The 27,384-nt window shown below is 48.2% G+C and overlaps 1 protein-coding gene across 1 annotated transcript in view; it reads left to right on the forward strand.

Annotated features, from left to right (window-relative positions):
- Nucleotides 1-27,384, forward strand: part of RNF17 (ring finger protein 17) — a 2,644,767-nt gene that overhangs the window by 1,318,017 nt on the left and 1,299,366 nt on the right. The window contains exon 19 of the mRNA XM_085621540.1: nt 25,345-25,486. Within this exon, the coding sequence (XP_085477666.1) occupies nt 25,345-25,486 (142 nt within the window). The remainder of the gene's footprint in view (nt 1-25,344; nt 25,487-27,384) is intronic.

Raw genomic sequence — 27,384 nt, forward strand, 5'->3', positions numbered from 1 at the left:
GAAGAAGTATCGGGCGCCGGAATCGGACCCGACCTGTCTGAGGATGGACCTGAAACCGGACTCTGTCATTGTGACGGCGGCAAGGAAGCAGCATGCTACCACTCCTTCCTCGACAGTGCCGCCTGATAAGGATAGCCGTTGGCTAGACTCGGCGGGCAGAAAGGTCTGTGGGACGGCTTCTACCACCATGAAGGCGGCAAGTGCCGGAGCTCTGTTGGGGCGCTATGACCGTGCCCTATGGGAGTCTCTCCAGCAGTACGCGGAGCTGCGCCTCGCGACAAGGAGGACTTTCTAGAGGCTTTACCTAAGGGGATGCTGGTGTCAAATCAGATTATTAGCGCGGCGGCGGATGTGTCTCTGTTGGCGGCACATGGATATTGTCATGGCATCAACCAACGGCGTCACGCTTGGCTTCGCCTTACCTCACTCAAACCGGAGGCACAACAAAGAGTGGCCAACCTACCTTTCTCGGGGGAAACCCTGTTCGGCCAGCATGCGGACGATGAAATAGCCTGCATGAAGACGGAGGCAGAGACCCTGACGGCTGTCGGGTTAGAGAAGCCTGAGAAGAAAAAGCGCCCGTTCCAGAGACGGTTCGGGGCTGCAGGCAGAGGGCGTGGGCAGGTCTCGGGACAGCAGCAACAACAGCAGCAGCAGTTCCGGAAACCCTTCCAGAAGCGCCAGAAGGGTAGAGGGGGCCAGCAGTCCGCTACAGCGACCAAGGGCCCGGCTGGGTCTCGGCCCTGAGCGGTTACTTCCCCTGCAACCGTTACCCACTCCAGTGGGGGGAAGCATTCAATCTTTTCTGGCAGAGTGGAGAAAAATTACTCAGGACAAGTGGGTGCTGAATATTGTTTGCAATGGATACAGTCTTCGGTTCATCAGCCCGCCTCCAGCGATTCCGCCGGTAACCTCACAGTATCAACTGCGAGAGCTCCAGGCGGAGGCAGACATCCTGTTGAGGAAAAAGGCGGTGGAAGACGTACCTCTGTCTCAAAGGGGAAGAGGTCTGTACTCTCGGTTCTTCCTGGTTCGCAAGAAGTACAAGAACGAGTTCAGGCCCATTCTGGATTTGCGGCAAGCAAACAAATGGATTCGGAGAGAGAAATTCCACATGCTATTGTTGCACCAGATTTACCCTCAGCTGCAACGAGGAGACTGGCTCTGTGCCATAGACCTACAAGATGCGTACTTCCATGTGCCCATTGCACAGAAGCACAGGAAGTTCCTGCGATTCCAAGTCGGCGCCAATCATTATCAATACACAGTACTGCCATTTGGGCTAAAGTCTGCGCCTAGGACCTTCTCGAAGTGCATGGCGGTGGTAGCTGCACACCTGCGGAGGAACAAGGTGTTTGTCTACCCGTACCTGGATGATTGGTTGATCAAGGCCTTCTCCTTTTCGGAAGCACAAGCGCACTTCCAGAAGACATGCGTTCTCTTGAGCAAGCTGGGGTTGCACGTCAACATGTCCAAGTCTGTCCCGACTCCGGTCCAGTGCATACAGTACTTGGGGGCCTCCATCAATACGCTGTCAGCAAGCGTGTCTCCTTCGGAGGAGAGACGGTTATCACTCCTTCGAAAGGCTCAGGCTCTTATGACCGCTCCATCGACGACAGTGAGGAAGGTGTCTTCGCTGCTGGGATCGATGGCCTCATGTATCTTCCTCACGCCTCACGCACGGCTGCACATGAGACCACTGCAGGAGTGCTTGGAGGATCAGTGGGATCAGAGGAGAGGTTCTTGGGATGACAAGATATGGCTGTCTCTGCATGCTCTTCAGTCGCTGAAGTGGTGGTGTTCGGCGGACAATCTCCTCAGGGGGGTTCCCTTCCACAAGGACATTCCCACGCAGAGTATCGTGACGGATGCGTCTCTCCACGGCTGGGGAGCGCATTCCGGAGACTTACAGATACAAGGAAAGTGGTCCCCGTTGGAGTCGACGTACCACATCAATTTCCTGGAACTCAGAGCCGTTTACTTGACATTGAAGGCCTTCCATCCGTCCTTTCAGACCAACTCGCTGCTTGTACAGACGGACAATACGACCACGATGTATTACCTCAACAAGCAGGGGGGGTCGAGATCACGCACTCTGTCGCAGGAGGCGCAGTCGATCTGGCACTGGCTTCTGGCACGAGGACTGACTATTACAGCCACGCATCTGCCAGGTGTGCAGAATGTTCAGGCGGACGCACTGAGCTGACTGATTCAGGAAAACCACGAATGGGTCATAAACGACGAAGTACTAGGGGACGTCTTCGCAAGGCGGGGGACTCCAGACGTAGATCTGTTCGCCACCGCCGAAAACTGCAAATGCCAAGACTTCGCTGTGAGAAGTTGGCCTGATATATGATGTCACTAATTCTAGTGTACACCTTGTATCAGTCCAAACAACCCTTATGGTGATTGGTTGTAAAGTCAACCTTATAGACCAGCTATCCTAGTGGTAGCATGGACAAGAGCAGTCTTAGGCTAAACTCTGAATGGCATGTGAAGCCAGCTGTTATACCATTTGTAACCCCTTGAATACCAAATGAAAGGACACCACAACAGATATATATATAAAATAAAGTGTATTTATTCTAGTCAAACCCTCAGCACTCTTTGAGATTCGAGGTAAGTACAACACAGTCTTATTCAAGCATACATTAAGTCACACAGGTAAGTAATACAGTTAGGCCCTAGGGGCCACGCAAACCATATACTAAATAAGTGGTATAAGGACCACTGTCACGGAAATAGGATAGGCCTAGGCCTAGGGAATCGCTGGGGCTACACTACTCTACCAAAGGTTAGGAAGTGGGAGGCCCAGGGGATTCAGGTGCAGAGTGGAAACACTCACGCGTAATGCGTATAATCGATAGAAATAGTACAGTTTAGAATTAATAAGATTTAGGACACTTCTGGAGTAGCTAGGAAGTCGAGACTGGAAAACTAGACACTAGGATAGTCAATACCCTGATGAGCACCGGAGTACCCAAGTTACCTAGCCCACGGGCTGCGGGTGCATAGGTGTGAAGTTGCGTCGGGTTTCGTCGTCGACTCCTATGGATGCCTGAAGGAAAGTTGCTGACAGGCAGTCAGTGAAGAGTGTCCGGTGGATCCCAAGGCTGGGATCAAGAAGGAAGGATACCTGCATGCAGAAGGGACAGAGTCTGGGTCACTAGCCAGTGACCACGTGGAACCAGGAAGGAACCAGGCGATGTCGAGAGTTTGCAGGTGAAGAGGTGAAGCTTGTCGCAGCAGCCACGGGTACCAGGAGACGTCGAGGACGACCAGGACCAGGAGGCGAGCTGTCCCATGAAGGCTCTTGCTGTCGGCGGCGTCGAAGTCTAACTAGGACTCGCCAAGCCTTGGCAAGCGGAACCCACGCAGAATGGAGGACTTGCTTCTGGTGCAGACCAGGAAGGTCTGGGGTGCTTCTCTTTGTCAGAAGAGCAGGAGCCAGTCTGGAGGAGCCAAACCAGCAGTCGAAAGTTACAGGTGTGTCGTCGCAAAGGTTACTAGCCAACGGGCCAGTGACCGGACAGACGCGGCAAGCAGGAAAATGCAGAAGGGCCCCACGCAGGACTCGTGGAGTGTGGGGGGCTGATCTTCGGTGCAGATGGTGCTTGGGGTTGGGGCTTCTCAATCCCCGGTGCACAACTTCAAGGGTGCCTCAGAAGCTGCGCTGGAAGATACTCGCCACTTTTCCCAGGTACCGGTCCCACGTCTCTCGTCGCCTCCACGGATCTCAGCTCGGCTGTGGATGTGGATCAGGGTCGGAGAAGTCTAAAAGTCAGGGCTCTGGTCAGGCTCTGCAGTCGGTCCCTCGTAGAACTTCAGCAAAGCAAAGGGTAAGTCTCTTGATGGTGCCTGTTTGCACAGGGTAGCCACTCCTTGGCCACAAGGGAGATTCTTCAGTCTTCTTCTTTCGTCGAATGTCGAAGGTCCAGAGTTTCTGTTCAAGTTGCAGGTTCAGGATAATCTAATCTCATGGGGCCCAGCTACCACACTTATACTAATCTGGGGGGCTGGGTTGCCTGCTAGGTCACGCCTTATGGGTGGGACCTGGGAGGGGGGTGGTTACACCCCCTTCCCTTTGTCCAGTTTCGCGCCAGGACTGGGGCTGGAGTGCCCCAGCACCGGTTTGAACTGGACTATGCATGGAGCACCTTGTGTGCCCCAGGCATGTCTCATTCTTTTCATCCCTCCCTGCCCCAATACACTAAGGCCTGTCTGGTGTGGTGCTCGCACATCTCAAGGCAGGAAACCTATTGTCCAAGCCTCCCTTGCCGGGATCACTCCCAGCAGCAGGAGGTCAGACTCGTGTCTGTGGCAGCAGCATCCTTTTTGTGATGCTGGGGCTCTGGTTAACTTCAACCGGGTAAGTAGGTTACCACATGTCTTCTCCCTCTAGAAGGGAGGGATAATATCCTCATCCCCAGAAATGGGATGGGGGTATTATTCCAAAGTGTTAGACACCTTACACGACATGTTTTGATAAAGCCAAACCATAGTTACCATAACCGTTTAAGATTATAAGGCACTTTAAGAGTATATGGTAGGCTATATCATAGAACAGCTATAAGGACATGGTTCCGAAAGCTGCAGACAGGCTCAGCTCATGCTAGAGCACCATCTCACATGTTACCAAGCACTCTGCCTCCAGGATTGTTAAGGCCTGCCATAGGAGTGGCTGATAGGTACACATGTGTCTATATGTAAGATAGGTATAGGAATACTACACCCAAGCAAGGAGTGATTACACGACCTTGCCCCAGTTGTGTCATAATGGAAGGCCAGGCCAGGGGTGGCACAATACATGCTGCAGCCCCTGGTAGGCCTAGATACACCTATGCCCTGGGTACCTAAGGTACACTGTACAGGGGCCAATAAGGTGATCCTATCCAATTGGGTTATGCACCTAAAGTACATAGTATTAATTAAGAGAGAGAACAGCAGGGCTGTGGGTCTGGTTAGCAGGCCCACAGCCACATCTAAGTCGAAAACCAGTAAAGCAAAAGCAAAAAGTGGAGGTGAACATAGAAAGCAGACCCTACTCTCCTACAGCCTTCCACCCCCTTTTCCCTCCCTGTGGGTGTGAAAATTTCAACTTTTGTGAACAAGTGGCAGGAGATTACGTCGGACCAGTGGGTTCTGGACCTGGTTCTCAACGGTCATACCTTAGAGTTTGTCACCAAGCCACCTAACACTCCACCCAAGGGACCCCCTCCCCCTCGTCTTCACTTGCTATTCAAAGAAGCTTTAACGATGCTCCTCAAGAATGCAATCTAGAAGGTTCCTACATTTCAAAAGGGGACGGGTTTCTATTCCCGCTTTTTTCTCATCAAGAAGAAATCAGGGGAGTGGCGTCCGATCTTAGACCTTCGCAATCTGAACAGATTCCTCAAAAAGCAGGGATTTCGCATGGTCACTCTGCAAGAAATTCTAGGTTGCCTCAACGAGGAAGATTTTCTAGCCTCTTTAGATATGGAAGACGCTTACTTTCACATCCCAATACATCCGAAGCATCGCAAGTATCTTCGCTTCACAGTGGCAGGCGCCCATTACCAGTTCAAAGTGCTCCAGTTTGGGCTAAAATCTGCACCAAGGATATTTACGAAGTGCCTAGCCCCGGTGGCAGCAGCAGCGTTACGATCCCAAGGAATCCAAGTCTTCCCGTATTTAGACGACTGGTTGATAAAAGGTCCTTCGGAAAGCTCAGTCAAGGCTGCCGTGACAACATCTCTTCGTCTGTTCCACTCTCTGGGGGTTACGGTGAACAGGAGCAAATCTCAATTACATCCAAGCCAGATACTTCCTTTTCTGGGAGCTTTACTAGACACCGTCCGCTGCAAAGCATTCTTATCTCACGAACGGCAGGTTCGTCTTCAAAAGTTAGCAATCCTGATTTCCAAAAGAAAGTCAGTTTCTGTCCGGATGTTCGCGTCGCTCCTAGGGATGTGCTCCTCTGCAATACACCTCGTCTCTCTGGCACGGCTCTGGATGCGACCCTTGCAGGAGGAATTACACCTTCAGTGGCAGCAGGCGACGGGTTCCTTCGACGACATCCTCAAAGTCACTTCAGGCATGAAGAGCGCTCTAAGTTGGTGGTCTAGACTTTGTACTCACTACGGATGCTTCCATGGAAGGATGGGGAGGTCATCTCCAAGACTTACAGATACAGGGGAAGTGGTCTACAGAGTACAAGAACAAACACATCAACAGTCTGGAATTGCGAGCAATTTTCCTGTCTCTTCAAGCTTTCCTTCCAAGGATTGCAGGTTCTTCGGTTCTGGTTCGGACCGACAATACCACCAGCATGTTTTACATGAACAAACAAGGAGGAACAAGATCAGCAACTCTGTCCACAGAGGCTCAGGAGTTGTGGGAATGGGTCACACTCCACAACATATCCCTCAGAGCAGAGCATGTCAGAGGTCTTTGCAATACATTAGCGGACACGCTCCGCAGATCCCAATCGGATTGCCACGAATGGGAGCTGGAGCAAGCTCAAGTGCTCAGAGTATTCAGAGCTTGGGGAACACCGTCACTGGATTTGTTCGCCACGCCACAAAAGAGAACAAGAAATGCCGCTTTTATGCCAGCAGATACCCTCAACAGAGGTCAAGGGGGAATGCCCTGTCCATGCGATGATCAGGGATTTGTGCTTACGCTTTTCCCCCCCGATACCTCTAATACCGAGGGTCATACGCAAAATGAAGTTGGAGGGCTGTCGTCTCATCTTGATTGCACCCAGATTGCCACGCCAATACTTGTTTCAGGAGCTTCTATTACTATCTCAGGACCAGCCGATTCGTCTTCTCCCGACGCCCACAATGCTGTCAAGGAACAGAGGTCATGTTCTCCACCCAGACCCTCAATCCCTACATTTACACTCATGGCTCCTGACTTCTTAGAATTCAAGGACCTAAATATCCCTCAAGACTGTAGGGATATATTAACAAAATCACGAGCTCACAGCACGATAAAAACTTACCGTCTAAAATGGAAACGATTTTGCTGTTGGTGTGAAACAAACCAGGTGCACCCGGTGGACGCTCCTGCAGAACAGGTCCTCCCTTATTTGTTACACCTGGCAAGATCTGAACTTTCTTTCCCTTCAGTCAAAGTCCACTGGGCTGCACTTTCCAGATTCAGAAAGGGTGCTCATGGCCCTTCCCTTTGTTCATCCTCTTTAGTTAAGCAGTTTATGAAAGGACTCTTCCGGGAGTTTCCTCCGGTCAAGCTTCCGCCACCGGAATGGGAACTCAACACAGTCTTAATGCAATTAATGAAGCATCCATTAGAGCCTATCCACAAGGCTGACCTCAAATTCCTTACCTGGAAGGTTGCTTTACTTCTGGCTTTAACATCAGCTCGTCGAGTAAGTGAAATTCAGGCATTTACTATAAAGGAACCTTTTCTACACTTCACTCAAGATTACGTGCACCTCCGAACTAATCCAATATTTATTCCTAAGGTGCCGTCAGTTTCATCTTAATGAACCAGTGAGGTTAAAAACTTTTTTTCCTAATCTGTCTACTCCAGTGGAACGAGCCTTACATTCTCTCGATATCAAAAGATGTCTCAAATTCTATCTTCAGAAAACAAAGAACCTTAGAAAGTCCGACCAATTGTTCGTGGCTTATGGCCAAACTACCCTGGGAAGAGCGGTGTCAAAATCCACCATTGCCAGATGGATAGCATCTCCAATCCTTTTCTGCCATGACAAAGCTCACAGGCCATTGTTACAAAAACCCAAGGCCCATTCCACGAGAACAATAGCAGCGTCTACAGCATTGTTTGCTGGAGAGACTCTGGAGAATATCTGCCGCGCTGCGACATGGAACAATGTCCACACTTTTACGAGACATTACTGCCTCCAATCTACGCATCAAGACGATGCACCAGTCGGACAAGCTGTCCTGCGACATCTATTTCTTTGAGCTGTTTTCAGGTACCTTTTTCATACTTTTAACATGTAATATGTTTATTTTTTGGTATGACAATGCAATGTTTTACAATAATGATTTGCTTTCATTTTAATGTTATTGCTTTACATGCTGTTTTCTCTTTATAGATTGCATGTTTCGAATTTTAAGATCTTTTCTTATACCTCTTGTTAACAAGCTGTGGATGCAATTAGGGAGTATCAGCACTAGTCTCCCACCATCCGCAAACGACTGTATACTTGGTATACTGCTCGCTATTCTGATTCAGGCATGTGAATCTAAGAAAAAGATACCCCAATACTGGATAACTGTAGTTACAGGTAAGTAACTTGTTTTCTTATTTCTGACATATCTTGTGTGCTCCCTTTGAGCTGCTGCATAACTGTCTTCTCAGACTTTTCTCTTTGAAAGCTGCCTTTCTGGTGGCCATCACCTCTGCATGCAGGGTGGAGTGAGCTGCAAGCTCTGTCTTCTTAGCCTCCCTTTCTGGAGGTCCATCCGGACCAGGTCATCCTTTGAACTAGACCTTCCATTCTTCCAAAGGTGGTTACTTCTTTCCACATTGGCGAAACCATCACTTTGCCCACCTTCTTTCTGCCTCCGCATCCGGAAGAGAGGCTCCATCGTCTGGATCCAAAATGTGTGCTTTCTTTCTACTGGGATTGCACCAAGCAATTCTGGGTGGACACCCAGCTCTTTGTTGGTTACGTGGGCGCTAAGGAAGGTCGGGCCTTGCACAAACTGACCATCTCCAGGTGGCTTGTTCTGTTCATCAAAACCTGCTATTTTTGGGCTAAAAAGGAGCCTCCAGTGGGGCTGCGCTCCCATTCCACCAGGGTGACGGCAGCTGCCACTGCTTTGGTACGTGGAGTCCGCCTTAATGATATCTGTCAGGCATCTACGTGGGCTTGTCTGCACACGATCACCAAGCACTACTGCCTGGACAGTCCAATCCGGAGAGACGGATTCTTTGGCCGTTCTGTTCTCCAAGACTTTTTGGTGTGAACTTGGTTTGCAGACCCACCTCTGGGGTTGGTATTGATGGGTTATCTATTCTAAAGTAAGTAATCTACAAGTAACTGTTTCTTTCAGATGAACAAGTTACTCACCTTCGGTAACCATCTGTAAGAATCATAGGTTAGTTATAGATTCCTTACCGCCCCACCCATCCTCCCTGTTCTGCGAACTGACTTCATGGGATAATGACATCCTTTTATCGCCCTAAATTTGTGCACCCTGTGGTCAGTGTCTTGCATGTCTCTGCGCTTCTGGTGTGGAAAGTCGTGCACAGAACTGACGTCCGCGCTCGAGGGCGGCATCTATGTAGCTACCATGAGGTCATCCCGACGACTATGACGCCGGACGCGGAGTCGACCAAGGCCACCTTCTGACGCGCAGGGGTCCTGCTGATGAAAAAGTTTCCGGATCCTGTCTGATGCCTGGGGGTAATTCTAAGGTAAGGGATCTATAACTAACCTATGTTTCTTACAGATATATCATTCCGAAGGTAAGTAACTTGGTATTCTGCAAATTAAACAAGCATTGTAGTCCAGTTTGACTTGATGGGACTCCTACTACAGTTCTTACCCAGAATGCCTTGCAAACCTCGAACTTTGGCTAAAATCACACACTTTTCTCTCCTTTCTGAGGGAGAGTTCCTGAATGTGTGGGGATCCACAGACTTCCTATTCCCAGTTTTACAACACTTCTCCCAATAAAACTGGTACCCCACTTATATGGCTGATCCTTGCACTCACAACAGGAAAGACCCCAAAACACTGTGCCCAGGCTCGTCCACGACCCAGAAATGCCTACCAAATCGAGACATTTCTGAAAAAACAAGGCAGCCTGGGGAATCAAGGGTAGGGTCTTGAATGGTCCCAGAATGCCCTGCAAACCCCAAACCTTGTCTAAAGTTGCATACTTTCCTCACATTTCTTTGAAGGAAAGCTCGGGAATATGCAGTGTTCTGCAGACTTCCTACCACCTTTGTTGCCACACTTCTGTTTAAAACATGTGCTATATGGTGCACAGAGCAGCTGGCTTCACCTGCAGCTACCCTACAATGATGGGTCCCTGTTCAGCTTGGACAAGGGAAATTAGATTGTTCTTTCTGATCATGAGACTCCTTGGGTATATTTGACAGTCTCTTTTTCATTGCCCTGATTGGCCATAGTTGCATCACGTAATGTTACCAGGTGGAGCAAACTTACCCCTTCCATGTCCTTGACCCTTCTTAACTCTTTTTTCACAGGATTCTTCCCTACTCTGATGAACCACTCACTACACACTGATTCACAACAGAGACTTGTGAGAAAGTGGCTCTGTATATACTGCTCCCCAATAGGTACAGTGTGTACAGAGTCCACAGTCCCCAGAGGTTTGGCAGAGGTTAAAGTTAGATATAACCTTACTCTCTAAAGTGGTAGCTTGGTCGAGCAGTAAGGCAGTATCAGAGGACAGTGTACAGCATTTGTTGTACACACTCAGTCAGCAAATCGTCTCTCACACTCAAGAACTGCACTCTAGGCCAATGGTTTATATAAAGAATATATGGTTGTTTTATTTTAGAACCAACAATAGGTATCAAAATATACTTTCTCAGAATGAGATGCTTTAGTTAAATACTTTTGCAATATGCAATTGACTTTTGTAGGTAATAGTTACAGGTTGTTGCAATAGGCAACAGAATTTCAAAAACAATAATACATTGAGCTCAATGGGAACTTTAAGTTTTATGCAATTAATTACTTTCAGTATTACTTTTCTAACTCCAGGACTGGATCCTAGATTTATTCCTTGGACAGTTCTTGGAAACAAGTGAGTAAATTCGTTTAAGTTACTGTTGTGATTTTTAAGCAATATTTTGCTATTTTTAAAGTTCACACTTAGAAACTTTTTCGGATCAAATTACCAATGTTATCCTATGGAAGGAAATTCACTTAGCAGGTAAGTGGGGTTATGGTTACTTTTTCTAGGTCAGTGTTGGATCCTGGATCCAGCACTAATGTACCACCTGTAAGCAGTTGAGAAACTGCGTTTAAGTTATACAGGCGATTTTTAAGGAATATTTATGTTTTCAAAATCGACACTTAGAAGAAATTTCATAGAAAAAAAGTCAATGGTTCCCTATGGAAGAAAATTCAAGGTACGGGTAAAGTATGTTCTCGTTACTTTTGTAATCCAGGGCTGGGCTCCTAGGCTCAGTACTGGGACCTCTATCTAAAACAGGTAAGTAATTACGTTTTCACAGTTGGTACGATATTTACAGAATATTTGTAGTTTGCAAAAATCGACACATAGAAGAAATTTCACAGAAAAACAGTCAATGATTTCCTATGGAAGAAAATTGGGTTAGTGGTAAGTATGGTTATGAGTACTTTTCAGGGTCAGTGCTGGGCACCAAGATCCAGCACTGGGATCTCTCCTAATAGCAGGTGAGTATTTCCGTTTTCGTTACTCGGTTGATTTTAGGTGTATAGTTTAAAGTTTAGAAACTCCACACTTAGAAGAAATTTCAAGAGAAACCAGTCAATGTTACCCTATGGAAGAAGAGTGAGTTATCGGCTTTTGGGTAAGTACTCGACTGGCAGAGTTAAGGTTCTGGGCATAGACTCGGGGGTCTCCCAGGGTGAGGTTGGTACAGTTGTTACACCCATAGCGGCACTGGGGTGGCCGGGTGCAGAGTGAGGTAGGCCCAATGTTATCCTATGGGAGGCAGGAGGGCCTTGGTTGGTGGCTGCTGAGTACCAGGCCACGCTGCTGTGGGAGCTGGGCTCCTGGTCACTTGCTCAGGGCAAATGGGGAAGTAGGTAGGTGTAGAAGTTGCATTGCGAGGGCCACTCGGGCGGCTGGGTGCAGGGTGCTTTTGAGCCTTTGGGTGCTCAATGGATTGCAATGGGAAAGCTCAAGGACGAACAAAGGCTGCAAGTTCGGGGACGAAGATTCTTCGGGTGCCACCACCACTTCGAGAGGTAAGTTGGGTAGTTGGAGGATAGGTAGGTACCCAGGAGTCGGGTACAGGGGGTCCGCAGGGCGCCGGAGTGCCTTTTGATGTCGGGAAATCTTACCCTCTGTTGATCACGTTTGGCTCCTCTCTATTGTAGGTCTGTTAGAAAGAGTTTATGGTTGAATGGGTTGTGTGGTTGTGTTAGGCAGTAGTCTGCACAGCTTTTTTGCTTTTGTTTCTTGGAATATTGTTGCTATCTTATTGTTAATATTTAATTGTTGTGTGGCACGTGTACTGGCATAAAACCATAAATAGGTTAAACTATTGTGTTCGAGGTATGTGACATGTAGATCACATGCTTTGCATACTCCTACCATCCAGTGTTGGGTCTGGATGTTTGCAAGTTGTTTTTCTTCAAAGAAGTCTTTCCAATCCAAACAAGCTTTATTTGACAAAATTGCATCAGGTCATCATAAAAAACTAGATTTCGATAAAAACATTAAAAACATTACTATATGCTTGATAAGAAGAACATTTATAAAATTTTCATCAGAAGGAGCAAAAAACTTTAGCCCTAAAGCAATAATTGCTAAAAAGATGTATGGCTATAAACCCCCTGGTACATGTGCAAAACGTGTAATGGTGGATACCTCCTTCTTATATGGATAGAAAATTCGATCTAATGGCCCATGACCACCCTTGGAATTTTGCTACTGCTACAATAATGGGAGTTGACATATTGTAGGAAGGTGGATATCTGACTATGGTTACCCCCAACTTTTTGCCTAGTGTCTAGCTGGTTTTTCGACTTAGTTGGCCTGAGATCCTGCCATTCAGGGTCTCCGGCTGTCTGCTCTCTCTTTAAAATGGACTCCATGTACCCTAGGTACATACCCAATTGGTAAGGATCACCTTATTGGACCCTGTACAGTGTACCCTAGGTACCCAGGGCATAGGTGTACCCTAGGCCTCCCAGGGGCTGCAGCATGTATTATGCCACCCCTGGTCTGGCCTTCCAATCAGACACAACTGGCTGATCACTCAGCTGGGGCAAGGTCGTGTAATCACCCCTTGCTTAGGTGTAGTATTCCTATATCTACCCTTAAAATAGACACATGTGTACCTATCAGGCACTCCTATGGCAGGCCTTAACAATCCTGGAGGCAGAGTGCTTGGTAACATGTGAGATGGTGCTCTAGCATGAGCTGAGCCTGTCTGCAGCTTTTGGAACCATGTCCTTATAGCTGTTCTATGATATAGCCTACCATATACTCTTAAAGTGCCTTATAATCTTAAACGGTTATGGTAACTATGGTTTGGCTTTATCAAAACATGTCGTGTAAGGTGTCTATCACTTTGGAATAATACCCCCATACCATTTCTGGTGATGAGGATATTATTCCTCCCTTCTAGAGGGAGAGACATGTTAAAATCCTACTTTGCTGTTTAACTCTAACCAAAGCCTCAGCATCACAAAATGGATGCCGCTGCCACAGACACGAGTCTGACCTCCTGCTGCTGGGAGTGATCCCGGCAAGGGAGGCTTGGACAATAGGTTTCCTGCTTGGAGAGGTGCTAGCACCTCCCCAGACAGACTTTAGTGTATTGGGGCAGGGAGGGCTGAAAGGAATGAGACATGCCTGGGGTACACAAGGTGTCCCATGCATAGTCCAGTTCAAACCGGTGCTGGGGCACTCCAGCCCCAGTCCTGGTGCGACACCCCCACCCATAAGGCGTGACCTAGCAGGCAACCCAGCCCCCCAGATTAGTATAAGTGTGGTAGCTGGGCCCCAGGAGATTAGATTATCCTGAACCTGCAACTTGAACAGAAACTCTGGACCTTCGACATTCGACGAAAGAAGAAGACTGAAGAATCTCCCTTGTGGCCAAGGAGTGGCTACCCTGTGCAAACAGGCACCATCAAGAGACTTACCCTTTGCTTTGCTGAAGTTCTACGAGGGACCAACTGCAGAGCCTGACCAGAGCCTTGACTTCCAGACTTCTCCGACCCTGATCCACATCCACATCCACAGCCGAGCTGAGATCCGTGGAGGCAACGAGAGACGTGGGACCGGCTACCTGGGAAAAGTGGCGAGTATCTTCCAGCGCAGCTTCTGAGGCACCCTCGAAGTTGTGCACCGGGGATTGAGAAGCCCCAACCCCAAGCACCATCTGCACCGAAGATCAGCCCCCCACACTCCACGAGTCCTGCGTGGGGCCCTTCTGCATTTTCCTGCTTGCCGCGTCTGTCCGGTCACTGGCCCGTTGGCTAGTAACCTTTGCGACGACACACCTTTAACTTTTCACTGCTGGTTTGGCTCCTCCAGACCGGCTCCTGCTCTTCTGAAAAAGAGAAGCACCCCAGATCTTCCTGGTCTGCACCAGAAGCAAGTCCTCCATTCTGCGTGGGTTCCTCTTGCCAAGGCTTGGTGAGTCCTAGTTCGACTTCGACGCCGCCGACAGCAAGAGCCTTCGTGGGACAGCTCGCCTCCTGGTCCTGGTCGTCCTCTCCTGGTACCCGTGGCTGCTGCGACAAGCTTCACCTCTTCACCTGCAACCTCTCGACATCGCCTGGTTCCTTCCTGGTTCCACGTGGTCACTGGCTAGTGACCCAGACTCTGTCCCTTCTGCTTGCAGGTATCCTTCCTTCTTGATCCCAGCCTTGGGATCCACCGGACACTCTTCACTGACTGCCTGTCAGCATCTTTCCTTCAGGCATCCATAGGAGTCGACGACGAAACCCGACGCAACTTCACACCTATGCACCCGCAGCCCGTGGGCTAGGTAACTTGGGTACTCCGGTGCTCATCAGGGTATTGACTATCCAAGTGTCTAGTTTTCCAGTCTCGACTTCCTAGCTACTCCAGAAGTGTCCTAAATCTTAATAATTCTAAACTGTACTATTTCTATCGATTATACACATTACGCCTGAGTGTTTCAACTCAGCACCTGAATCCCGTGGGCCTCCCACTTCCTAACCTTTGGTAGAGTAGTGTAGCCCCAGCGATTCCCTAGGCCTAGGCCTATCCTATTTGTGTGACAGTGGTCCTTATACCACTTACTTAGTATATGGTTTGCGTGGCCCCTAGGGCCTAACTGTATTACTTACCTGTGTGACTTAATGTATGCTTGAATAAGACTGTGTTGTACTTACCTCGAATCTCATAAAGAGTGCTGAGAGTTTGACTAGAATAAATACACTTTATTTTATATATATATCTGTTGTGGTGTCCTTTCATTTGGTATTCAAGTGATTACAAATGGTATAACAGCTGGCTTCACATGCCATTCAGAGTTTAGCCTAAGACTGCTCTTGTCCATGCTACCACTAGGATAGCTGGTCTATAAGGTTGACTTTACAACCAATCACCATAAGGGTTGTTTGGACTGATATAAGGTGTACACTAGAACTAGTGACATCATACATCAGGCCAACTTCTCACACATATCACTACGTAAAATTCTTTCAGCTTCTTCTTCTTCTTCTAGTGCCCATCCTTTTACAAATGGGCATCAGCCATGCTCGTCGGAGGGCATTATATGCTGGACAAGCAAACAGGAGATGTGCCACCGACTCCACATGTACCTGGCATATTGGACACTTTTTATCGCCAGGTTTAGCCCATCTGGCAGTGAATGCTCTTAGAGGCAATGAGCCCACCCTAAGCTGGAAATATAACTTTCGATCATGTGGCTTAGTTATTGTGTCCCAGTAATGTTATAGTCTCGGGATGTATTTTATTTCCAGAAAAATTCCTGTAAGCGACGATGACTCGCTAGATCTCAGGGTTTTGTGCATTACCATTTCCCAATATTTTTATTTGATGAATTTTTTGGGATGGAAGTAAGCAGTGCCTGGATCATCCCATAGTGTTGTCATGCCAATACTTATTAGGGTGTCTCGTACCCATTTAATTTGATGGAAGTTATCAGCTTGTATTATATCCATAAAGCCTGCAGCATGAGATATCAATTCAGGTGTTGTCCATAATCTGCGCCAGTATAGTAATGGACGTAATTTTGCAATATCTGCCAAGGGCTTTCTCTCAAGATCGTAACATAGGGAACGTTCTAGTGTTGGGTCTGGATGTTTGCAAGTTGTTTTTCTTCGAAGAAGTCTTTCCAGTCACGAAGTAGGTGACTCCTCCTTTCGGTGATAGTGCGCATGGGCATCAACTCCATTGTCAGATTGTTTTTTTCGGTCATCGGGTTCGGACGTGTATTGCTGCGCTTTGATTCGAAGCTGGTCTTCGGGTTCCTCTCAGTTTCAATCTACTCTATCCACTGCAGTATTGTTTCGAACGTGTATCCCACTTCTCCGCGTATCGTATCTGTTAAAGAAAACCTCTTTCGATCGGAGATCTTCGGGAACGCCGCCCGGCCTAACCGCGTCGGTCCACTAAGCAGTCAATGGAATGGACTCCATTCAGATTCTGCCCTCGTGCCACACCAAATATCCGCTCCCCGGCTCGCACTAAGTGTGCAACTTATGCTTGTCTCTGGAACAGGACTGCGACGCTTGCAGATTGTTCCAATCGAAGAAAACAATTAGTGAATATCGGGCTCGACGTAGTAAAATGCAGAGTCAAAATGTCGAATACACGCCGGACATCTTTGCGAACGAGCCGAGAACAAATCTAACGCACAAGGGGCCCAGAAAGAAAAAGAACATGTCTCCATTCCAGAATCGGACTCCGAGATGGAAGAAGACTTGCCAAACGGTCAACGTCCCTTGAGCAACGAACGCCGCTTAACCCAAATTCCAAATCAGCCGAATTAAAAGGCTTTGGTCCCACCCCCACCTTCGGGCCATGGTCGGCACTGACAAGGTGTTTGACGCCCTCCCTCCTTCTCGGCAGCGAAACACGTCACAAAGCCTTCCGGCTCGGGATCGAGTTGGACAAAGTCTGCCTTCGGAGCCAAAATCATTTACACTGAAAACAAAGCCTCCTTCCGCACTGAAACCTTCTGGGCCGAAAAGTCATTCTACCCTAGCACCAAAATCCTCGGTGCCAAAACCTAAAACTGTTCCTCTGAGGTTGCAGGATCGTTTTTCGACACCGCAACTCCCAAATCGGACACAAAACAAAAGGAACTTAATATAAATCCAGATACTGGACGTGTTCTTACTAAATCATCTCAGAAACGTAAGCCAGAGGATACCCTTTACCATATTCCTTTGAAGAGGATGAACGTAAGTACTAACCCCTCCCCCTCCACTATGTTCCCGAAGACCAACTTCTCCACCTTTGCACCATTTACTCATTACACCAACTAACTCTCCACCATCACTTGATGATGATGGTGGAGATGGGGGGTGGGGGCACAATTTTTACCAAAAGACCCCTGGAAGGATTATAACATGGATTCACTTACAGGTAATGACCCAGATCTTTACCCTGTAAAGCTGTCCCCTCCTGACGATAATGTATGATATCTAGAATTACTTGCTGGAGCTGCAGAATATCATGGGGTACAGTTACACAAGGAATCTCTAGCGGAAGATTTCCAATTTGAAATGCTCAGTAGCACACAAAGGGCTAGCCACACTGCCTATGCTTAAAGATATGATTAGACATGCCGATATCTTTAAAGATCCAGTTCCTGCTCACATTCTCACCCCCAGAATTGATAAAAAGTATAAGCCTGCTCCCTCTGATCCAGTCTTTATTAAAAGATAGTTACCACTAGACTCCTTGGTGGTCTTTAATGCCCGTAAACAGGCCAATTCACAAACTACAGGGAATGCTCCCCCTCCAGACAAAGAGTCTACACTATTAGACGCCGACGGTAAACGAGTACCTGCCCAAGCAGCAAATAATTGGCGCATTGCCAACATCCTGGCCCTGCTAGCCAGATATGATAGGGCACACTGGGACGAAATGGAGCAGTTGCTACAACACCTCCCAGATGAGCATAAAGCAAAAGCCCAGGATTTATTCCAGGAACGAATGCTTATATCCAGTTCTTCAATTAGATGTGCTTTAGCTGCTGCAGACACCGCAGCTGCAGAGATCAACACTAGTGTGTTGTTAAGGAGACATGAATGGTTGAGGATTTCTGTTTTCAAACCTGAAGTACAAAAGTCTATTTTAAATAGTCCTTTTGACAAGGAACATCTCTTTGAGCCCTTAGTAGATAAGTAATTCGAAAAAATGAAAAAAGACAAGGAAGTAGCCAAGTCTATGGGAGCTCTGCAGTCTCCCTCTAATCGGGGCTCCTTTCGTCTCTCCTTCTACTGTGGAGGGTTAAAAAACACTTCCTTAGACAATACTGTAGCCTTCTTCAAATCCAACCGTCAGTCTTCCTCTACAAGGAGGTTCTTTAGAAGAGGATACAGAGGCAACAACAACAAAGGTCGATGCACAGGTTCCACACCACGTTATTCCCCTTCCCCCAACAAGCAGTGACTTGCCTACACTTCCTCATATCATTTAACACCTCTCGGGGACGTCTTCTACAATTCCTACCCATTTGGCAATCTATCACCACAGACAAATGTGTGTTAGGAATTATCCAACACGGTTATTGCCTGGAGCTTACCAACAATCCTCCAAACATTCCACCACATGCTCACAAAATGTCACCAGAACATTTACATCGACTTCAGCAAGAGGCCCAGTCTACCCTTTCCAAAGGAGCCATGGAACCTGTGCCGTTACAACATCAAGGGACAGGCATGTACTCCCTGTAGTTTCTTATCCCCAAAAAAGGACGACCTCCTTGAGACCTATTCTAGACCTCTGAGAACTAAAGCTCCACATACTTTCAGTGAATTACCACATGGTGACACTCCAACAAGTCTCCCGCTCATCGCAAACACCTCAGATTCATGATAGCGGGTCATCATTACCAATTCAAAGTACTACCGTTTGGAGTCACCACTGTTCACAAGGTATTTACCAAATGTCTGGCAATATTTGCAGCACATCTGAGAAGACAACACATCCATGTTTTCCCATACCTGGACGACTGGCTCATCAAGCCAGCACTTAACAAATGTGCCTCCAGCACACTCAAACCACTATTCACTTACTTCACCAACTAGGTTTACAGTGAATGCGTTGAAGTCTTATCTACAGCCTTCCAACACACAAACTTATCTGGGAGCAACAATAGACGTTCACAAAGCTCTAGCCCCTCTCAATACAGCCAGGATTCACATTATTCAGTCCCTTCTCACTCAATTTCAACCCAACCAATCATTGCCAATAAAAGTATCCATGCAACTGCTAGGGATGATGGTGTCTTGTATTATATTTGTTTCCCACGCTAGACTTCACATGCTTCCCCTTCAAGAATGCTTAGCAAGTCAGTGGAATCAGTTGCAGGGTCATTTGACTAATCTAGTTATGGTAGATGGCCGCACCCATTGCTCTCTGCAGTGGTGGACCCCAAATAATGTATCCAAAGGGCGACCCTTTCGCAACCCTGTTCCACAGACAGTGCTGACAGCAGACTCATCGCTCACTGGTTGGGGCGCTCACCTACAAAGTCACACAATCCAAGGATTGTGGACTCTAAAGTACAAGAACTTCCATATAAATCAACTAGAGCTACTAGCAGTGTTTCTAGCGCTGAAAGCCTTTCAAACTCACCTTATTGTCAAAACTGTCTCTGTCTGCACAGACAACATGACAGCTATGTACTCTCCAACTGGCACGCCTAGCACAAGCTATTTGGAAATGGGCCATACATTACAAAATGTAACATCTAGCAGAACATCTTTCTTCCGCGCTGTAAGCGCAGATCCGGGAAGAGCATACCCTTTAGTCACTTTTTGACTAAACTTTTTTGGTTCATCTTTCGAGGCGACCTCGACTCCTGGTGCCGGTAGGGATGCCCAGTTTCAAGCCGTGCGACGCCTGTCACCGACTGATGTCGGTTACGGATCACCACCGTCAGTGTCTCTACTGCCTTGGGGCCGACCATGATGCCGAGTCGTGCCCCGACTGCCGGGCCTTGACCTCGAAGGCTAGGCGGGAGCGGTCCCGCAAGCTCCTCGAGGTCCGGCAGTCGGCTCCGCGCCACTCGAGGTCCTGGTCGAGGAGGAGGTCGAGGGACCGGTCACGGAGACGCAGCCATCACCGCTCGTCGGGTTTGAAGTCCTCACATTCAGGTAAGTCGAGGCACAATAAGAAGTCGCCTGACTCCCCTCGCGCAACTCGGCTGAGGGTTCGGGTGGCACCACAGAGCCGCAGGAGTCGCATCCGGCCCCATACCCTCCGGTCCCTGGGCCTAATGCGACTCTGGGCGAGATCCGAGACTTCCTCGTGGCCATGAGGAGTCTGGCTCCGCCGTCGAGGGCTGCCGGTGCGCCTTCGGGCCCCGCAGGTCCGACTGGGAGGCCTAGTGAGCCAGCGGCTTCGGCCCCGGCACCGACTTCGGTCCTGACGACGCAGGCTCCCGTGAGATCCAGGCATGGATCCCGGTCGACGCCGGTTGACCTTACGACCCCTCCGCCGGCGCCGAACCCTATGGTGCCGCCCCCGGTGCAGACTTCGGACGACGTTGTCCCCAGTTTTAGTCCGGGTCCAGCGTTGGAGTGGCGCCATCTCCGGCGCCGATGGATGAGCAATTCATTTAACGCCCGGCTCCATCCTTTCAACCTGTCTACCAGGAGTCGGATGACGGGGACGACTGGGAGGGGTCTGAGGGCTCTCTGGCACAGCAGTGCCAGTTTGATCAGGACTGGTCAGAAGAGCTGGGGGATGCCAGTGGTCTCGACACCTCCCCTGACACTGGCTTCATCTCTCCTCCCTCCGTGGCTACGGAGGAGGGTGCAACCTATTCTGTGGTGCTGCGCAGGGCTGCCGAAGCCCTTCATCTGGAGCTCCCTGCAGTGGCCGTGAGGACTAACCTCCTCACTGAAGTGCTTCAACCACCAGTAAGCTCTTTGGAGCCTCTACTGCAGTTAAATGAAGCACTGACTGATGTTCTGATGGGCACCTGGTCCAAGCCCTCCACAGTCACACTTGTGGACCGGAACGTGGCCCTGCGCCACTGCCCTGCACCAGGCGACCCCAGTTTTCTGTCGGTGCACCCCACCCCTGAGAGCCTGGTTATCCAGGCCTCTACGTCCCAGACCGCCTTTCCGACCGCTTCTCCGGATCGGGAATCCAAAAGGATGGAACAGTTTGGGAAGAAGCTGTTTTCCTCCCTCAGTTTGGGGTTGTGGTCCATTAATACCGCGTGCCTTTTGGACCATTACACCCACTCCTTGTGGGATACGGTGGCAGACGTGCTGCCCCAGTGTCCGGAGGAGGCCCGGACACGGCTCACCCAGGCTTTTGCTGAGGGGCGTGATACAGCACGGTACTCAATTCGATGTAGGCTTGAAACCACGGACTCGCTAGGTAGGACGATTGTGACGACCGTGGCGATTCGTCGCCACGCCTGGCTGAGATCCACGAATTTCTCCAGAGATGTCCAGAGCACCCTCATGGACATGCCCTTCGATGGCGGATAGTGCGCTGGAGCGCTTTAAGGACTCCAGGGCTACGGCCAAGTCCTTGGGCCTCTTGGCCCCACGCCCGCTAACTTCTGCTTTTCGCCCCTTTCGTGGCCAAGGAAGGGGCGCCCCCGCACGTCCGTTTAGCCACAGGCTGCAGAACCAGCCTCAACGCGGTCGTGGACGTGGATTCCGCCGAGGCGGAGCAGGGGGACAGAGAGCCGATCAGCCCACATCTGCCCCCGCAGTATCTGCCTCAAAGCCTTCCTAGTCCGACCTTTCAGGCCCATACCACGCCAGTGGGAGGCAGAGTTCGCCATCACCTGCTCCACTGGCGTACCATGACGTCGGACAGGTGGGTGCTGCAAATCGTCCGAAGGGGCTACTCCCTCACCTTCGAGGCGACCCCTCCAGCCATGCCACCGCATGTCGGGGGATCACTTGCAACTTCTACAGGAGGAAGTTACGGTCCTCTTGGCCAAGGGGGCCATTGAGTGCGTTCCTGGCCCAGAAGTAGGTCAGGGTTGTTACTCTCACTACTTTCTGGTTCCCAAGAAGGGCAAAGGGGGCCTGCGCCCTATCTTGGACCTCAGGAGCGTCAACGCCTTCCTCCGGAAGGAGAAGTTCAAGATGCTCTCCTTAGCTCAGGTTCTGGATGCCCTAGACCCTGGAGACTGGGTGGTAGCGTTGGACTTGCAGGACGCTTATTTCTACATCTCCGTCCTGCCGGCCCACCGGCGTTACCTGTGGTTCACGGTGGATCAGGAGCACTTTCAGTCTACCGTGCTCCCCTTCGGCCTCACCAGTGCCCCTCGGGTGTTCACGAAAGTGATGGCGGTGGTCGCAGCTCATCTGCGCAGATTAGGGGTTCCAGTCTTCCCCTATCTCGACGACTGGTTGTTGAAGGCGGGCTCACCCCAGGCAGTCGTCTCCCACCTCCAGACTACAGCCGACCTCCTGCATTTGCTGGGGTTCTCCATCAACGTGCCGAAGTCGCATCTGAGTCCCTCCAGAAGCTTCTTTTCATTGAAGCGGTTCTGGACTTGGCGCTGTTTCGTGTCTCTCCTCCGGAACAGCGGGTCCTTGTGGCTCCGGATTGGGCACGAAGATACAGGTATCCTGAGCTACTCAGTCTGTCAATCGATCCCCCAATTCAACTGCCTCTTCAGGAGGACCTTCTGTCGCAGCAGCAGGGGACGGTCCTCCACCCGAACCTGTCCAGCCTCCATCTCCATGCGTGGAGATTGAGCGGCGACAGTTGATGCCATTTGACTTGCCTCCTGAAGTCTGTGATGTCATTCTGGCAGCCAGGCGTCCTTCCACTAAAACGGTATACGCCTGCAGGTGGAACAAATTTGTTGCATGGTGCACAGCAAAGGCTGTGGATCCCCTTTCCACCCTTCTGTCTAAAGTTCTCCTCTTTCTTTTTTTCCTGGCCCAGCAGGGCTCTGCTCTGGGCACCCTCAAGGGATATCTTTCTGCTGCTTCTTCCTTTTTACGGCTTCCTGATCAGCCTTCTCTCTTCAAGTCCCCTGTTGTTGCTAGATTCTTTAAAAGCATTATTCACAAGTTCCCTCCTGTCCCTTTCGTAATGCCTCAGTGGGACTTGAACCTGGTGTTAACCTATCTGATGTGCGTTCCCTTTGAGCCACTTCATAACTCTCCTTCGTCTTCTGACTCTTAAGACTGCTTTCCTGGTTGCCATCACCTCTGCCAGAAGAGTGAGTGAGCTCCCGGCTCTTTCTTCTAAACCTCCTTTCCTCTCTGTCCATCCGGACAAGGTTGTTCTCAGGACTCGTCCTTCCTTTCTCCCTAAGGTGGTTACTGCCTTTCACATTGGCCGGTCTGTTACTTTGCCCACCATCTTTCCGCCTCCGCATCCCTCGAAAGAGGAAGAGAGGCTCCACCGTCTGAACCCAAAACGTGCGCTCTCCTTCTATCTGGACCGCACAAAACAGTTCCAGGTGGACGACCAACTCTTCGTTGGCTACGTGGGTGCTAAGAAGGGGCGGGCAGTGAACAAGCGGACCATCTCTCGGTGGGTCGTTTTGTGCATTAAAGACTGTTTTTCCTTGGCTAAGAAGGAACCTCCTGTGGGGCTGAGGGCCCATTCAACTCGGGCCACAGCGGCTACTACTGCCCTGGGATGGGGAGTCCCTCTGCAGGACATTTATCAGGCAGCAACGTGGGCCTCGCTGCACACGTTTGCTAAGCATTATTGCCTGGACAGCCAAGTCCGGAGGGACGGCTTCTTTGGCCGTTCCGTTCTCCAGGACTTCCTGATCTTGGTTCGCAGACCCAGCACCGTGGTTGGTATTGCTGGGGTATCTAGTCTAAGGTAAGGAATCTAACTAACTTGTTCCTTTCAGATGAACAAGTTACTTACCTTCGGTAACGATATATCTGTAAGAAACATTAGTTAGTTAGATTCCTCACTGCCCCACCCATCCTCCCCGTTCTGCGAACTGATGTCTCTGGTTAAGGTCATCCCTTTCAGGGCCCTAGATTCATGGCATCAGTGTCGGTTTCTTGCATGGCTCTGCGTTCCCGGCCGCGGAAAGCTATGTACAAGAAATGACGTCAGCGCGCGAGAGCGGCGTCTAAGTACTCTAACATGATCCTGGCGATCAAGACGCCGGACGCGGAGCCGCAGACGACGCCTAGCGACGCGCAAGGGTATTGCTGACGAAAAATCTTTCCGGATCCAACCTGACGCCTGGGGATATTCTAAGGTAAGGAATCTAACTAACTAATGTTTCTTCCAGATATATCGTTACCGAAGGTAAGTAACTTGTTCAATATCACAAAGAGCTCCACCTGCACCAGTATAGAACTTGAACATTGTCCTTACGAGGCTAATGGGTCCACCTTTTGAACTAATGCACTGGTGTCAATTAGAATTTCCCTCTTGGAAGGTTGCTTTTCTTATTGCAATCACTTCCTTAAGGAGATTTGGTGAACTCCAGGCACTTACTATAGAAGAGCTTTTCTTTGAGCTTCACGATTGGTTCTTCGAACGATCCCCAAATTTCTTCCTAAAGTGGTTTCTGCTTTTCGCATCAATCAGTTGTTACCCGTGATCTTTCCTCAACCTGATTCTGTAGCAGAACTACACAGACTAGATGTTAGAAGAGCTCAACTATATTATTTGGAATGAACAAAAGATTTTCGTAAAACAAAACAGCCCTTTGTATCTTTTTGGCTACCACACAAAGACAATCCCATTTCTAAATCAGGTATTCCAAGATGTATTGTGAAATGTATCCAAACATGTTGTGTGAAAGCGAAAAGAACCTTGACAATACCCCCTAGAGCAAATTACACCCGCAAAATAAGGGCTACTATGGCTTTCTTAGTTAATATGCTGACATCTGTAAGGCAGCAACATGGTCTACACTGCACACATTCACCAAACACTATTGTGTTGATGTGTTAGCGAGGCAACAAGCTAATGAAGGGCAGGCAGTAATTAAAACACTTTTTCGAACAACTGTAACACCTACAATTTAGCCACCGCTTTGAGTTTACTGCTGTATAATCTATGCAAAGCATGTGATCTACAGCTCACATGCCTCAAACGGATAATGGTGCTTACCAAGTAAGCATCTGTTCTTGGCATGTAGAGATGTAGATTCACATTCGTCCACCTGCCTCCCCGGGTACCTATACCTGTTGCAGTTTTCTTACCTTACATACATACGCATGGACAACTCTAGTCTACCTATACTAACTCCATTCTCACCCTCTGCGGGAAAACAGTCTAACAATGGAGTTGATGCCCGTGCACACTATCACTGAAAGGAGGAGGCCCCTACCTTGTGACTGGAAAGACTTCTTCAAAGAAAAACAACTTGCAAACATCCGGACCAAACACTAGATGGCAGGAGTAAGCAAAGCATGTGAATCTACAGCTGTACATGCCAAGAACACATGCTTTCTGGGTATGTAACATTATCCTTACTTTCACATGAAGTTAAAACTTAGGTATTTTGACTTGTTTTCAGGTTTCGCTCACAGTGTCCTCGTACTCCTTCAGAAGATCAAATAGTGCCAAGGTATTTTCCTCCTGTATTACCACAGCCCATGACTGAGTTTTCCATTGCAGTTATCCATACAAACAATCCAGCTGATTTCTACGTTCAAATGGTAACTCTTTTTTTTGTGGCATGTTTTTGGAATTTGCTCTGTTTCTGCTAAATGTAGGGGTAAATAATTTAAAATAAAATAGTTATTTGTACCAAGACATTTTCCATGCTGATTAATATTTGATGGAATTTTCGAATCTTCTGTGCAAAATGTGTCCACTTACAATATGCTATCTATAGTAATATATTTTTCTTAGCAATATTTTCTTAGTTTCCTCCCTGTTGCTTATTCAGTACTTTAAGCTAATTTCTAAATGAAACTATGAATATTCTCAAACAATTTTTGAAGAATAATCTGTCAATTCTTAGATCATGAAATTGCAAATGAAACCATTGACACCAAAATATGGAAATGCACAAATGTCTTGTGAATGCTAGGTCGAAAAAAGATTTTCTAGTCTTCTGCCCTTGAGAATCTTGTAATTTTATTTATATATCCAATTCGATAAACAATTTAATATGATGTTAAAGGGACCCTTTTCCTCCAGTATGATTGTGCTCTTGGTAATTCAATTTTTGTCTTTTCTGTCTTTAAGAAATAAATACCAGAACTCAACAATGTTTTGGTCTTGCTTAACAGGAAGTGAATGACTATAGTGACTATACATGGAATTTAGGTATTTGATGACTTTCTTTTTGGTGTGTAAGGCACAAGTTGGTAATTATGCTTGTCTTTTATGTTGCACTGTTTTTAGTTGGAGTGTATTTACTGGTAAGTTATGATTGGATATTTACTATGTATGTATTGCAGAAGTTCTGAGGTATTTAACCCTTGCATTTGCTAAGAAGATCAGATATTTGTCCAAATGATCTACCCAGGAAGCAGAACTCAAATAGAAGATGCTGATTAGGAAAGCATGCTAAAGCAGCATTCAGTTGTGCTCTAAGGGGCAGTAGTGATCAGCACATACTCCGTTCAATACTGGCCTTGCTCACAAGTAAAAACACTCCTCAACTGGTCCTACCAAGGAAGCCCAAGGCAGTGTATACTCAAAGGAGCCATATCAGCGAGGAATACATTCAAATAGCTTTACAAATTGTTTTTGCATAGCATTACAAAGCTTTCTCAAATGGCAGGCACTGACAGCATGACATAACCAAGTACACAGTATATCAGAACATACTCAGAGGAGTGCCTCAGATAAACTCAAATACTTTTCAAGTTGTTCTGTGAGATACTAACCAGAAGAATATGCCCACACACCAGAATTGCAGTGTGTGATCCTAGAGCATACCATACAGTAATACTGTGTTGTACATACAGTACTATGTTGCGTGGAACATTGTAAACATTGTTGAAAATGTGTGCTTTCAGCATGGTTTAAGCTAGGAAACGTGCACTGGGCATTATCCTTTTGTACCAAATATGCACTAAAATGCAGCATTTGTTACTAATGTTGAAAATGGATCATTGGGGACTGTGAGAAGTTGGCCTGATATAGGATGTCACTAGTTCTAGTGTACACCTTGTATCAGTCCAAACAACCCTTATGGTGATTGGTTGTAAAGTCGACCTTATAGACCAGCTATCCTAGTGGTAGTATGGACAAGAGCAGTCTCAGGCTAAACTCTGTATGGCATGTGAAGCCAGCTGTTATACCATTTGCAACCCCTTGAACACCAAATGAAAGGACACCACAACAGATATATTATAAAAATAGAATGTATTTATTCTAGTCGAAACACCCTCGGCACTCTTTGAGATTCGAGGTAAGTACAACACAGTCTTATTTAAGCATACATAAGTCACATGGGTAAGTAACACAGTTAGGCCCTAGGGGCCACACAAACCATATACTAAGTAAGTGGTATAAGAACCACTGTCACGAACACAGGATAGGCCTAGGCCTAGGGAATCGCTGGGGCTACACTATCCTATCAGTTGCTAGGCAGTGGGAG

The sequence above is a fragment of the Triturus cristatus genome, chromosome 8 (assembly GCF_964204655.1).
Source record: "Triturus cristatus chromosome 8, aTriCri1.1, whole genome shotgun sequence".
In the NCBI taxonomy this organism is placed as follows: domain Eukaryota; kingdom Metazoa; phylum Chordata; class Amphibia; order Caudata; family Salamandridae; genus Triturus; species Triturus cristatus.